At 25.0% G+C, this 14,691-nt stretch overlaps 1 protein-coding gene across 1 annotated transcript; it reads left to right on the top strand.

Moving 5' to 3' along the window:
• The first annotated feature begins 6,021 nt into the window (after positions 1-6,021).
• On the top strand, positions 6,022-8,985 carry LOC117921693 (transcription factor bHLH137-like). Its single transcript, XM_034839652.1, has 8 exons — positions 6,022-6,419; positions 6,516-6,656; positions 6,759-6,824; positions 7,421-7,489; positions 7,573-7,656; positions 7,749-7,883; positions 7,989-8,086; positions 8,523-8,985. The coding sequence occupies exons 1-7, from the start codon at positions 6,189-6,191 to the stop codon at positions 8,073-8,075; spliced, it is 813 nt and encodes a 270-aa protein (XP_034695543.1). The 5' UTR covers positions 6,022-6,188; the 3' UTR covers positions 8,076-8,086; positions 8,523-8,985.
• The last annotated feature ends 5,706 nt before the right edge of the window (positions 8,986-14,691 follow it).

Here is a 14,691-nt window from a genome sequence, read left to right as displayed (position 1 = left end):
AAATTATTATTCTATATTTTATTTCATTAAATTATAATTAAAAAAAAAAAAAAAGAAGGAAAATTTGAAGGGCGGTGGGGGACAATGAATTGTCAAGCACTAAGTAATAACTGCTACGTACGTACCAACCTAATGCAGGATGAAATTTAATATACGGTTCCAAACTGTTCAGAAATGTGTCGGCGCAAATGATATTATTTTATTTTTATTTTCTAAAATGGATTCATTTTTCAAATACGAGTCTTCAATTTCAGCTAAGTCTACTTGTAGACTGTTACCTACACATTCTCATTCAATGCTCTCTTTCAATCTTTGAATTGTCGCTTGGATTTTCAATTTATTCAATATGAATGTTGAATCACATGCTTTATATTTTCTCCTGATTTTTGCCTTATTTAAATAAATAAAAAAACATAGGATTTCTCTAGAATTTTTTATCCTATGCTTGGAGAATAAATTTTCAATTATAATTTTTTAAAAATATATGTGCAATAATAATAATAAAAAAAAACTATAGCATAGAAAGGGCCTTTAATCACACGTCAGAAAAAAAAAAAAAAAAAAAATCTTGATAGGAACCGATCTTTGACAAAGTGAAATGCTATTTTGGGAGTCTCTTTATGTCATTTTCAAGAGTTTTTTTTATTCATTAATTAAATAATTTAATGTGGGAGATTACCTGGAAAGTATAAAAGAAGGTGATACATGAATAAAGTAGATAAGGAAAAAAAAAAGTAAGTTTGTTGAATAATTATTTTATTTCTTTTTTTAATTTACCCTTTTAGAAAATAATAAATTCCAATAAGAAATTTAAAATCAATTTTGTAAATGAGAAATTTAAATGTACATTTTATTTCCATGTGATTTTGTGTTGTTTGAAAAAAAATAAGAAATTTATCTCATTGTGATTTCTTATTCCTCCTAAACAAATCAAAAGTTATATTGTGTTCATTATAAATTTAAAATAAGATTTTGGGTGAAAATTTCTTCTAATAATTTTTATATTGTGTGGAAAAGACAATTGTTAGTCCGTCGAGTTTATGTTCACCACGACTTGAAAAGAAGAAGATTTTCTTTTAATGACAACTTGAATTTTATTACAACTTAGTAGAATCCTTATTATTTTTATAATTATTAAGAATATTTAAATTTAAACATGCATTTTATTTTCAAATGATTTTTGTCTCATTTGATAAATAAGACTTAATTCATTGAGATCTTTTATTAAAGGTAATAATTAGATTGACTCAAAATTTTAATCTAAATCATTCACATGTATGATGAGATATGAGCAATTGAATAAGAATATAAATCAATGAGATTAAAATACAAAACAACGGATCCTGATACGATAGATTGAAACGTGAAATATAATGATAAAGTCAGGAAAGCATATGACACTTCGTGATTAGCGGGCCTTTTTAGCATAATATAGTGGTGAAACTTAAATATATATTTTTTTTCTGATTGCAACTCAAGGTTGAAGAAAATATAGTAAGAAATTTTTTTGGATCACCTCAAGAGTTAAAAAGAAACTTGGGAATATTGATTTGGAGAGATTTTCTCTTCATGCTTGTCGATCATTGACAACTTCTACTCTTTTAATCATAACTTAGAAAATAGTTTTCTTTTATTTTAATTATACATTGGAAAAAGGTACTTTCTGATCATGTGCAGAGCATTTTTTGACTGATAAAGAAAATGTTGAATTCAATACTAGAAAATACGAGAAAAAAATTACAAAAAAAAAAAAAAGAAAAGAAATTTCATTGCACTATTCACCCTTTTTTGGAAAAAATATAAATTCACAAACAATTAAGAGAATTTAAAAATATAATGTCAAAATACAACTTTCATCTATTTTCTAATCATCAAAACAAAAAGAAAAGAAATATAATTCAAAAAATATTTAGAAAATATAAATTACCCTTGAATTTGATAAAAAAATTTGAGAAAATGAAAAAGATTGCAGACAAAAATGTTTATTGTTCTCATTCAATTATTGAGATGAGAAATAATTAATGCTCTAGAACTTTTTAAATTTCATAAATAAGAAATTTGAAATATGCATTTTATTTTATTTTTAAGAAATCCTTAATCAATTTTTTTTAAATACTTGATTAAAAATGATGAAATAATATTTATATTTGTAAATTTAATAATTCTTATATTTTTATTTGAAAAGTAACTTATTTATGACATTAATTTCTTTTACCATTTTAAGTATTTACATGTAAATTTTAAAATAAAATATTATTTTTACCAGAATAGAATAAAAATATTTTTATCAAAATAATACCAAAAAATAATCAAAGATTAAATTTCTAAAATTATATTTTTAACGAAGCTTTTAATCAAATAACCCATTGAAAATTGGGTAGGGTGGTTTGAAAGCATGACTTGGCACTCCAAGGCCATGAAAGGCCATGAAATCAAAATGCAAAGTAGCATTGCAACACCTTTAGTGGGATATTACCTATTGAAAAAAATACCAACATGGTCTAATTCTCCACGCAATGAGTTTCCTTCCCATACTTGAATATTCACATTTCAAGGCAATGATTTGACATTGAATCCAGATGAAATCCGTCTATATCATGAATAAAGGTTAAATAACTTTCGGAAAAGGATTTCTTTTGACTTTAATTATTAGATATTTTAAGATATAACTTTCATGGTATTAGTATGAGCTAGGCTGCTAGCTCATAAAGTTAATTTGATTCTACGCATGAAACATACAAAGAAATTTTAAAGTTATGTTTGATTCTTAATATATACTAATAAAATAAAAAAACATTAAGAAGAATTATTTTTTCATATTTAGTTGTTATGAGAAAAATAACCAAAAAAATAAATAAATATAATTAAGATTAATTAGAAATTTATATATTTTCAAATTATTGACTCATTTGGCCATATTTTTTGAACTTTTTAAAAACTCTTTTTAAGTTAAAAAATAAAAAACAAAAAATGGTTTTTTAATGTTTTATTAAAATAAGGGTGTTTGGTTTTTTAAAAATAGTTTTTTTTTAAATAAAAAACACAAAAACTTATTTGAATAAATTGTTTTAATATTTTTTTTTTTGGTTTTGTAAAAGTATTGCAAATTCAGTTTATATAATATAAATTTAATTTAATTCATGAAAAGAATTTTGTAATTACAAATAAATTAAAAAATAAATAGTTTTTAGTAAAACGTGAATAATAATATTATAATAAAATCATAAATTATATATATTTTTTTATAAAAAATATACTTTTTTAGTATATCTTGGAAACATAAGGACTAACATCTTTGTAAAGTTTATTTTGGTTAAAAATGAATAATAATAAATTAAAAATAATAATTTTAAACATGTAAACCAATCTTAGTTTTTCATTTCATGTACACATTTAGTATTGAATTATGAACATAATATTTTAAAATATTTTTATTTAATTTGAAATTAATTAGATTGGTCTTTTGAATTCAAAATTATTCTTAAAAATTTAACAATTCATTAAAGAATTTAAATTATTAATTATGTCTTAATTTATAATTTATTTACCTAAATTTAAAAATATATTTATGTTTATCGGAGAAATAGTAAAATTATAACTCATAATATATCAATTTTGATTTATTAATTTTTTTTATTGATTAGATATATTTTTTTAGTTCCAAATTATTTTTAAAAATTGTTAAACCCATTTATAAATTCAATACAAAATATCATTTGATTTGAAGTTGATTTTTATAGTGAGAAAAATTATAAAAATATAATTATATGTAGAAAAAATAATAGATCCATTATGAACCAATTTTTATCCATGAATTTATGGTATTAATGGATTTATTATTTTTGTTTCAAATTAATTTTAAAAATTACTAAATTTATTAATGAATCTAATATATTAAGTCTTATTTAATTTGAAGCTTATGTGCTTGGTTAAAAAATTAGAAAATAATGATTTGATGTAGAAGAGAAACAATAGAGTTACTTCCTATCAATTTTTGTCTATAAATTTTTTGTATTGATTTAATCATTATTTGAGTTTTAATTTATTTTAAAAATTATTAGATTTATTAACGAATCCAACATATTAAGTCTTACTTAATAAGTAATAAATTTATGTAGTAAGCCCTGTTAGATTTGAAATTTATTTGTTCAATGAAAACTTATAAAGGAGTTAAAATAAAATTTAAAAAAAGTGTAATTTAAAAAAATATCATATTTTAAGATTTTCGAAATCGGTATTAGATCATGAAGAGAAAAATGAAATGATATCATGTTCAATTTTATTTATTTTTAATGGTTTTTTTTTTTTTTTACTTTTCTATGTTTTCCTTTTATTTTTTAAAAATGGGTGGAAATAACTCAACTTATTATCTAAAAATTGTTATTTATTTCACTTTGATTTTAAAATTTGTTTTAAGATAACAACAACCAAACAATGTTATGAATTTTTAAAAACAGTTTTCTATTTTTAAAAAACAAAAACTGTTTTTAAATGATGTGGTCAAACAAACTCTTAATCTTTATATGAAATAGTGAAAATAAGTTAAATGAGTTGGAGGTAACATATAAAAAAATTCATTAACTTTAAATTTATTTTTATTTTCCTTCACTTTTGATTTCCTTTTTATTTTTTCCCCCTCATATTTTCCTCAAATTTTATAAAACCAAGCAAAAAATAAAATAAATCCTTGAGGTTTAAAAATAATATCGTAAATATAAAAGATAAATGTTGTATGTTAATTTTTTAGAAACAAGTAGTACTTGTTTGCTTTTTATATTTGAGTTACAAAGCTTCTTGAATTTAGATTTTTTTTAGTATTATTAGTTTTTTAATTTACCGTTTTAAGACATTTTTCTCTTGATAAAAGAACTTAACTTTTTTTTTTTTTAATCTTAATTGAAAAGTCATTTTTTCTATTTCTTTTTCTTATTCTAAGCCTCTATAACACCTTAAACACAAACTAGACCTCTTTTTATTTTCAATACAGATAATTTTTTTGAAGTAAAATTTAAAAGCAAGAGGTATAGATCTTGTTCCCTTGTTATACTTACTCAATATGCTAAAAAAATACTATACATTGTTTGTTTTTATCTATCGTATACATAACAATTCAAATACAATATAACTATATAAGAAATAATTAAGATAAGAAATACAGATATCATTAACATTTTTCAAATCAAGCATAACTTATAATTTTTATCTTTGATTTTTTTCACTTAGATATGAAATCCAAAAAAAAAAAAAATCTTAATTATTGAATTTTAATCACAAGGATTAAGGTGCTAGCGGATCCATGTTCACTTAAGACTTTTATATTATTTTAAAGTTTAAACAGTATTTCTTTATCATATTGTTTTAAATACTTCCACTAAAATATTATCGTAAATTAATTTTATTAAATATATTTAATAACTTAAATTAAGTTATCAAAATCTCGTATCAGAAAAGTTTATTACTTTAAAAAGCTTAATATAAATTTATCTTCAAAACTATTTTATATTTAATAAAACTTTTACTATATTAAGATTATTTTTTAATAATCAAAATTTGACTAAATTGGATCAAAAAATATTTTTGAAGGCCCATGATTACATTATAGAACAATCTTATTTTGTGACGTGTTTCATTATAGTTAAAAAAATAATATTTTTAAAATTATAATTTTTACTTCAACTGCAAGTCTGCAATTACAAAAAACAAAAATGGATCGAAGCTGGTCCTAAGTAATATTAAATTAATCCCTAAATTATCAATGATACGAACAGTCCTAGTTTATAAACGTGCTCAACTGAAATTGAAAAAAAAAGCACAAAAAACAAGAACCAAAAAAAAAAAAGAAAAAAAAAAAGTGGAGTTATCCTATTGATGTATTACTTCAAATATTATTGCAACATGTGGTCAGCCTACATTGGTGACCAAAACGCTTCTTTGTTATGTGGGCTGTACAACATTTATTTCTAATTTTCTAGTGTATATATAAGCCCCCATTTTCCCCATACTTCCATAGATGAGTCCACACCTCAAACAAAGAGATCATATAGACTCCCGATCCTCAGTCAAATTCAACAACTATCAACCATCTATATTCATATATTTATATTATCCACCATCAGGAACCAGACACCATCTCTTCCATCATCTCATTTCTCTCAGACTCCACTTTTAATTTAATTCCAATCCATCACATGGCAGCCTTTTCTCAGCAGTCTCACCACCTCCACCCCCACAAAAATTTAAGGCTGGACTCGACCATTGTGCCAAGCATGTCTGCAGTATTTGATGATGAGAAGAAACCCACCACCTCCATCTCCTGTTTTTCTGATGATCCTGTGAAGAAGATCACGCATTGTTCATCCATGGGGGCTGAGCTTGGGGCTCCAGGGATGGCGAGGAAGAGAAAGAAGGCTGATTTTGAGGTGAGTTGGGGGAGATTTTAGGTGGGTTTTTTGCCATTTGTGGCCTGGTTTGATCAGCCTTTTCTTGATGTTTTTGGGTTTTTTTTTTCTTCATAGGAAGAGAGGGACGTGGAGGAGAAGAAGGGTAAAGCTGAGAAGAAGAGGAAGAAGAAAGTGGTGAAAGAGGTCCCAAGTGGGTTTGTTCATGTGAGAGCAAGGAGGGGTGAAGCAACAGACAGTCACAGCCTTGCCGAAAGGGTATTTTAGTTGTTATACTACAAATTAATTAACTTTGGAAAATGACCATTCAAATAAATTCAGCTTTTCATTTACTTTTGCTGGGTGGGTTTCACTTTCCAGGCAAGAAGAGAGAAAATCAGTGAGAGAATGAAGCTTTTGCAATCACTTGTTCCTGGTTGTGACAAGGTAAGAATCTCTCTCTCTTTTCCTTTTCCTTTTTTTCAGTGGAAAAAAAAAAATTCCCTGTTGTGAGAAGCTCAAATCAAATTCATGTGTGCATCATTACATACATTGTTGCCCAATTTGTTGAGTTAAATTGATAATGGTATTCTTTCTCCTTCTTTTTTTTTTCCTTTTTTTTTCTTTTTTCCTTTTTTGGGAAAAATGAGTTTTATTACACCCTTATGAAAAAAAATTCCAAAGAAAATAGTTTTGCAAAATCTAAATTTAATATATTCAATTTAAAATTTTATAAACTTTTACTATAAAGACAATACTTAATGATATAGGTATTATCTTTATGTTTAGATTGATTGAATGATATAGATCTAACCTTTGATTTGATTTGAGAGTGAATTGAATTTGAATAATTTTTAGGATTCTTTTTATCAAAAAATATGCACCCAATCACTTTTTTTTTTTTCCTTTTTTTGCTTTCATGGGTCTTTTTTTTCCCTTTCTATCTTACATGGGTCATTTTTTATTTATTTATTTTATTTTATTTTATTTTATATATATGTTTGGAGGATGAGTATCTAACATTACATTTTGTTCAATTTTAGATCATTGGCAAGACTCTCGTACTGGATGAGATAATCAATTATGTCAAGTCCCTGCAGAATCAAGTCGAGGTAAAATCTCCTCTCCACATCCCCCCACCACATTTTATACATTTATCAAACCCTAAAGGTATTTTTTTTGTAATTTTGGGCAGTTCCTTGTGGGCAAGCTTGCTTCTATAAGCCCTATGCTGATTGGACATGAAGCAAATTTGGATTCTAGCACACTCCAATCAGAGGTGCTTTCCTTCATTCTTGCCTTACATTTGGCTAGTTTTTCACTTACATTATTTGTTTTTTCTTCTTCTTATTCTTCTCCATTTCTCCTCAGAATCTTTGCAGCTTTGGACCCCCACTGCCATCTCTGTTGGCATGCAACTTTACCCAGCTTAATTCTTATGCAGAAACATCACTCACTTCTTCATTTTCACTGCAACAGGACCACCTCTCCAGTGTTGTTTCTCAGGTATTTATGATCATATTTTTTTCTGAAACTTCAAAATTTGGGAAACCAAAATTATGAAATTTAAGTTTTTGATGATTAACCCATTTGATAAAATCTTATTTTTAGAATGATGGGATCATTTTATGGGACATGGATGATCAAGAACAGAGGCTTCTTGATCAGTATGGTTTCAGCAACGGATACTCTTTTTAGTACCCCTACAGGTAAGCTCCAATATCTCATCTTCATTTACAAAAATTTTAATTTTAATTTTTAATTCCCATAGGATCACTTGAACTATAAATCCAAATTAATTTTGTGAAATGTTTTTTTTTTTTTTTTGAATAAGCCAATGGGTTTAAATCTATTTTCCACTTTTCTTTGTTTTTATTTATTTTTTCTTTGTTGTTGTTGTTGGTTATTTATTTATTTATTTATTTATTTATGTCTAAAGTCTTAATAATTTTAAGATATTTTAGAGTGATTTGTTCTATAAATTAAATTCTATTTTTAGATATATTGTTTAGACACAAAAAGTCAATGATACTTTTGTGTTGATCTTAATTTTAGAAAAATTCAGACTTATTTAGATTTCAGACCTTAATCTTTCAAATCAGTTTATACTAATTCTCCCATAATTTCTTGAATTTTCTTTTGCAGATTTCTTAGGAAACTTTAACTGCTGCAACAATAGAAAAAAAAAAGAAAAAAGGGATATTATAAATCCCAATTGGTTTAGGGGGAAGTTGGCATTTTCGGTTCAAGCTTCTGCCATTGGAGGATGCCTGCAAGCATAATGAGAGGGAAGAGAAAAAGAAAATAGATAATAATCATAATAATAAAAAAAGAAAAAAGAAAAAAAGAAAAACCCACCCTTGAGGACACAAACACAAGTGGCTAATCAAATTATTGTGTCATTCTCTGTTGTTGTTGTTGTACATCTTGAGCTACCAGTGTTTGTTTCTAGTACAAATTTCAAACCTCTGTTATGTTTGTATTTTATTTTATTCTTATTTTACTCCCCAGAAAATTGTGTAATATTTGGTTAAAGAGGATGACATCATTATTAAATGACCCTTTTAAATTGTTGAGGAAATATGAAGAATATTGTTTCTTTCTTGTAGCATTTATGCCAAAATGGAATATTCTTCTCCATTGATTTGATGAATAATAATTTTGAATATCATTTTTATTTTTTTTCATTATAATATTTTATTCATTTTAATATCCTATTTTATATTATATCCTATCGATCAAACATGATCAAATGAATAAAAGTGAAAAAAATATTTCATAATCGAAAAATGATTCATTACAAATTATCTCATGATAAAAATATTTGTTCGTTTTTTTCTTTAAATCTCCAATATTTAGATTTTATGTTTTTATATATTGGTTTTATTATTTTATACATCAATAATTCACATTGATGATTGGATATGATACCATTTTGATACTACAATATTTTTTTATATATTTAGGAAAAGACTAATATTAATTTGATTTGATAAGAATATGTACACTTAAATTTGGATTATTAAACAAAGGTATAAGGAAATATGAGTTAGGTATAAAAATTATTTTGTTTATAAGGATTGAATGCTAGGGATAATTATCTTGCATAAAAGGAAAGGAAAGCAAGTTATTAAACGATGTATAAACTTGATAATATAAAAATATTTCTAGAAGGCTTCTATGGTACCAAAAAGTACCATCAACTAGGAAAAGCTACCTCTGTAACAAGATTTGACTACTTTGTAATTTAGAGGCCTATTACTCTACATTTTACATATGGTTTCATTATTTAATACCTTGATCTCACAAATTTGTTTCTAATCTTGTATATTTATATCTTTGTTCAATGACCTAGATTCTATTATACATTTGAACGGTATGAATTCAAAGTTTGATATAAGACCAAATCGATACGCATTAAAAAAAGGAAAGAACATTATAACACCTGTCATACCTATTGATTTTCCTTTTTCATACAATTGAAAATTTTCACAAAAGAGAAGGCGACAAAGCAATGATTCTTAAGATTCTAGCTATGCTACCATCATGAAAGAAGAAATGGGAAGTGATGTTTTTACGCTACAACCTACAATCATGAAAGAAGAAAAAGAAAATACCAAAATATTGACCAAACAACAAAAAATTGCTTGGACATCTTTAGTACGCAATCCTTTCTTGTCACTTATTTTTTTCTATATTGGAATGTAAAATCGTACAATGAGTGTTAAGATAAGATTGCCATATTTATTAACCAATTAGTGAATTATTCATACTAATGATAGTTTCCTATATTAGCTAAGTTGTCCTTCTATCAAAATTATTTTGGATTAAGATAATACTCATGTTTCTGGTAAGAGATTTGAATTGAACCCTAATAGTAATGATCATAATTTTGACGAAGAATGCAAAATTTTCTTGCAACAAGTGTCTTAAGCCTGTTTGTATTACGAAAAGTACTAAAAAAGGAAAAAAATAAAAATGGAAAGAAAACTAAATTCTCTTGTTTAGTTCGGAGTAAAAGGTATAAAATAAAATCAAATATAATAAATTGTTTCAAAATTTTTTAATCTTTGTGTACAAGAGAAAAAAGAGAAACACACTTGGAGAAATATGTAAGAAATATTAATTGAATTTAAATATATTTTTTATTTTATTATTTTTATAACTTTTTACAACTTAAAATTAAGAAATATACCAAAGACATAGGTTTTAATGATTGACATATGTTAGTGTTATAGAGCAAATGACACTAAAAAATGCAATATGTTTTAATTAAATTTTATTAAGTATTGTACGATGAAAACATTTAGCAAGATCACAAGTAGAATTCAAAACCTCTCAATTCACGAGTAGTATTGGGGTTTTCGTCTCCTTTCATATTTTTGATGTTGCGATCATCACCACAAAGTAGAAAATGATAGACTTGGATAATTTTCACCAACAACATGACATGGATAGTGACAAATAATATGTTAATTTGAAATCTAATTTAAATTTGATATAATGTTGCATCAATCGATGTTTCAATGAATAGGTTTTATCCCGATACCAAAAATGGATGGCGAGAAGCAAAATAAAAGAAATTGATGATTTTAACCATAAAACTACAATAAAACATATAACAATGACATTTGTTGAATTTATAAAAAAGTTTAAAGAAGTCTTACCAACAATCCTCTTATGGAAGAAAGTGTTTTTCAAGAAAAATTGGAATTTGTGATTAAAGTTGTTTTCAAATATCATTGAATTAGTTGTGATATCAATCAAAGTTTATTGAATTATAAAACTAGAATGAAATGTATACAAAATGATATTTCTTGAATTTCAATAAATCTTATTATATAAGTAAGTGTGTTTAGTAACATCGTGATTTATAATAAAAGATCATTTTCAAATAATGTTAGATTTGGTGATGTATCGATTTCAATTAACACCAAGATGTTATTAATAAAATCATTTGTCAAAATGAATTTTATTTCCTTTTTATCCAAGCCACTTTTTTTTTGTGAGTCAATTTATATTAACTTGTTAGAATCAATGGTAATTTGAAAATAATATTTTTTTTTTTTTTACTTATACCCCTTAATATTACTTTTTTTATAGAAAAGTTTTTTTTTTTTTTTAAATAGTAAAGAATGATTTACAATTTGAATATTAGTCAAATGGATCATCATGCATATAAGAAAAAATTGAATATGAGCAAAACTTTTGAAGAATATTTGAAATTTTTTTGTTTTGAAGTGGATGAGTCATTTTCAAGTAGCATTAATTCCTAATGTCCAACTCCTTGTTAGATTGAAAGGTATAGGACCATAGACAAGACAAATTTGTCAATTGTTACAACTTTTTATACAAATCACTACCTTTAATGTGAGACTCAATTTCCTTCTTGCTGGTGAGTTTTGTGGAAAGTGTTGGTTCTTTGTCTAATGTCATTCAATAAATTGACAATAGAATGGCAATGGGAATTTCCCGAATTTGAAGAAATAGAGTAACACTGTCCCTTTTATTTTTTTTAGTAAAACATCCAAGAGAATGAATTTATACAAACAAATTTATAATGTATTTTTATTTTATTATTTTGGCCCATTATTATTTTTCAATAACAACCCACAATTCAAAGATAATTGGCAAAATACTTGATGTCTCCATGTGGATGTCTCCCAGGGGGAGAAATTCTTAAGATTCATAATGGGTGAGATATCCGTGAAGTCGTTGAAGGCGGTCGAAGCTCTAAATGATAATATCCACCTTAATATTTTCATATTATACGTGTTTCATTAAATATAAAATAATTTTATAATAATAAGGTGGTGATTCAACTTGATAAATGTGAGAAAGTAAGGTATCTTAATATTTCATTTTTATCTACTTAAAGGCTATGTAAAAAGCAAAAAAATAAAAATAAAAATCAAGAAAAATAAATTTAAAAATAATATTTTTTTAGACTGGATTTATTTATTTTAACTTTTTATCTAAAAATTGAATAATTTTAAAATATATAAAATTTTAACTTTAATTATATTTGATTTTTTTATATTTTTTTGTAATAAATTTAAATTTAAGAAAATCTTTTTCCTTAGTACTTTCCTTTAGTTGCAACAAATAATCACTAGATAATGAAAAAATTGTTATGAAAAATGATTTTTGTTTTGTTTAACTTTACTTTTGAAAGATACAAAAAAAAATTAAATATGATTAAAATTATTTAGAAATTTATATATAAAAAATTTATTTTTAATTATTATTTTCCTTCAAAGCAAACATGACCTTCAATATTCTTAACATAGCCAACAGTTTTCCAACAACCTTTTCATTGTCTTTAACGCTTTCCAGTTTCCACCAACCAAACATGAACTCATTTTCCAGCAAGAAAATCTGTGAGTTGTACTATTTGAATAAGATACAGGCTGGTGGACCTACCAATCTTTCTCTCGAGCACGGAGCTTTGAAAAGTAATGGACATTGGTGGGAGCCAGCCCCATTCCTCATCATCAATGAGAAGACAAGGCCTGGTGGAGATGGGAGAAAGACAAACTTGTGGTGTACTCCTATCCAAGAATCCAAACTCCCCAAATTATTCACGTGTCTCTGCTGGTTTCCTATTTTGTGTAAATTTGGCATGATGCCACTCCACACTGTTTCTCAGCCCAACTTTCAAATATTTCAGAACCTTATCAGATTGATAGGTTTATACCAATAAATGAGTCCGTAAAAGATAAAAATGGCTCCATAGGTGGAGTAAGAGCTCATTTGAGACTGATTTTGTAGAGTGATTCTCTACTAAGATTGTAATAAATATGTGTGTTTTCAAAATTTTTAAAAAGTTTCATAAATCTTCTTAAATATATCATTTTTCTTCAAAAACATTTTTTTTAAAAAAATAACGTCGAATGGATTCTAAAAGTTCATTGAACAATAATTCTAAGAGAAGTTTCTAACCTAAAAATTATTTTTGAAAAAAAAAATAGTGAAATTTAAAAAAACACTTTTAAAATTTTGAAAAATCACTTTTAATATTAAAAAATCATTTATAATATTTTTTGGAAAAACGCTTGATTAGTGATTCTTTTAAAACCATTTTCAAATAAAACACTTTTGTTATAAGTACTTTAAGTAAAAATATTATTAAATGTATTCTTAGAGTCAGTTTGATATTGATTTTAAAAAATGTTTTTAGTTTTTTTTAATACTTAAAATTTTTTATCTTTTGAGTATTAAAAAAAATTAAAAATACTTTTTATAATCATTATCAAACGAATTCTTAGTTTTATAAGTGATTTGGGACATGGATTATTATTGAAGATGTGAAAATTTTTAATTTACAAATGAAACATAGCTACTTATCATAAGAAAAATAAACTAAAAAGAAGATTTTGATTGATTTGAGGATTCCAATCTTGAATTAGAAAAGGTTTTGTTTTCTTCAGATAAACAAACTCATGAAAGGAGATGGGGATAATGGAGTCTCGAAGAAGTAGAAATGGGGAGGAGGGTAAAAATATTCCTTTATTTTCTTGTGTATAAAAAATTTAAAGAAAAGACAATTAAATTGTAATTGTTTGTTGCATATTATATACTCTATCCTCAATGATATGCAGACATATTTGGTTAAGTCTCATGGAATTGTCGGTCCTTTAAAATACTCAGAGTCTCGTGACATAAAGACATGTGTTTCATATGGATTATATAGTCATTCACTTACATGTAGGATTGATTTTACTTCCTTTTATATAGATCTTTTCACTTGACTTGATGCGTTTACATAATTAAAAAAAAGTTGATAATAATATATATGATATTTTATCATAAATATGTTTTTTAATGAAAAGGATAAGGAAAATATTTTAACATTTCCTCATTCTTTTTCTTAATTTTTTTTTTTCCATCATCAACTTTCATAATATCCAGGTGGAAAAATTATTTTCCATAACATGTTTTCCCTCGGCACTTTCCAAGAGACATTTAGGCTATGTTTGGTTCCCATAAAATTTGAAGGAAAATGCAAGGGAAAGAAAATACAAAGGAAAAGTAGAAGGAAAGAAAAAGTGAAGGAAAATAAAAAAATAGATTAAAAATTGATAAATTATTTTTTTTTGTTACTTCAAACTCATTTTATTTATTTTAACTCATTAATATAAAGATTAAATAATTTAAAAATACATAAGTTTTTAATTAGTTTTAATCATATTTGATTTTCTTTGATATTTTTCATAGGACAACCAAACATAAAAAAATTATTTTCCTTTACATTTTTTTTCTTTCCTTAGTATTTTTCGGAAACCAAACATAACCTTATAACTTGAAGATTCTC

This window comes from Vitis riparia, chromosome 1 (assembly GCF_004353265.1).
Source record: "Vitis riparia cultivar Riparia Gloire de Montpellier isolate 1030 chromosome 1, EGFV_Vit.rip_1.0, whole genome shotgun sequence".
Lineage (NCBI taxonomy): Eukaryota > Viridiplantae > Streptophyta > Magnoliopsida > Vitales > Vitaceae > Vitis > Vitis riparia.
The sequence above is the reverse complement of the archived record's forward strand: the minus strand, read 5'-3'. Positions and strand labels throughout refer to the sequence as shown.

Coding starts and splice junctions, on each gene's coding strand:
- LOC117921693 (XM_034839652.1), top strand. CDS start 6,189: ATGGCAGCCTTTTCTCAGCAGTCTCACCACCTCCACCCCCACAAAAAT. Junction 6,825..7,420: donor TTGTTCCTGGTTGTGACAAG/GTAAGAATCTCT, acceptor GTTCAATTTTAG/ATCATTGGCAAGACTCTCGT. Junction 7,657..7,748: donor CTAGCACACTCCAATCAGAG/GTGCTTTCCTTC, acceptor ATTTCTCCTCAG/AATCTTTGCAGCTTTGGACC.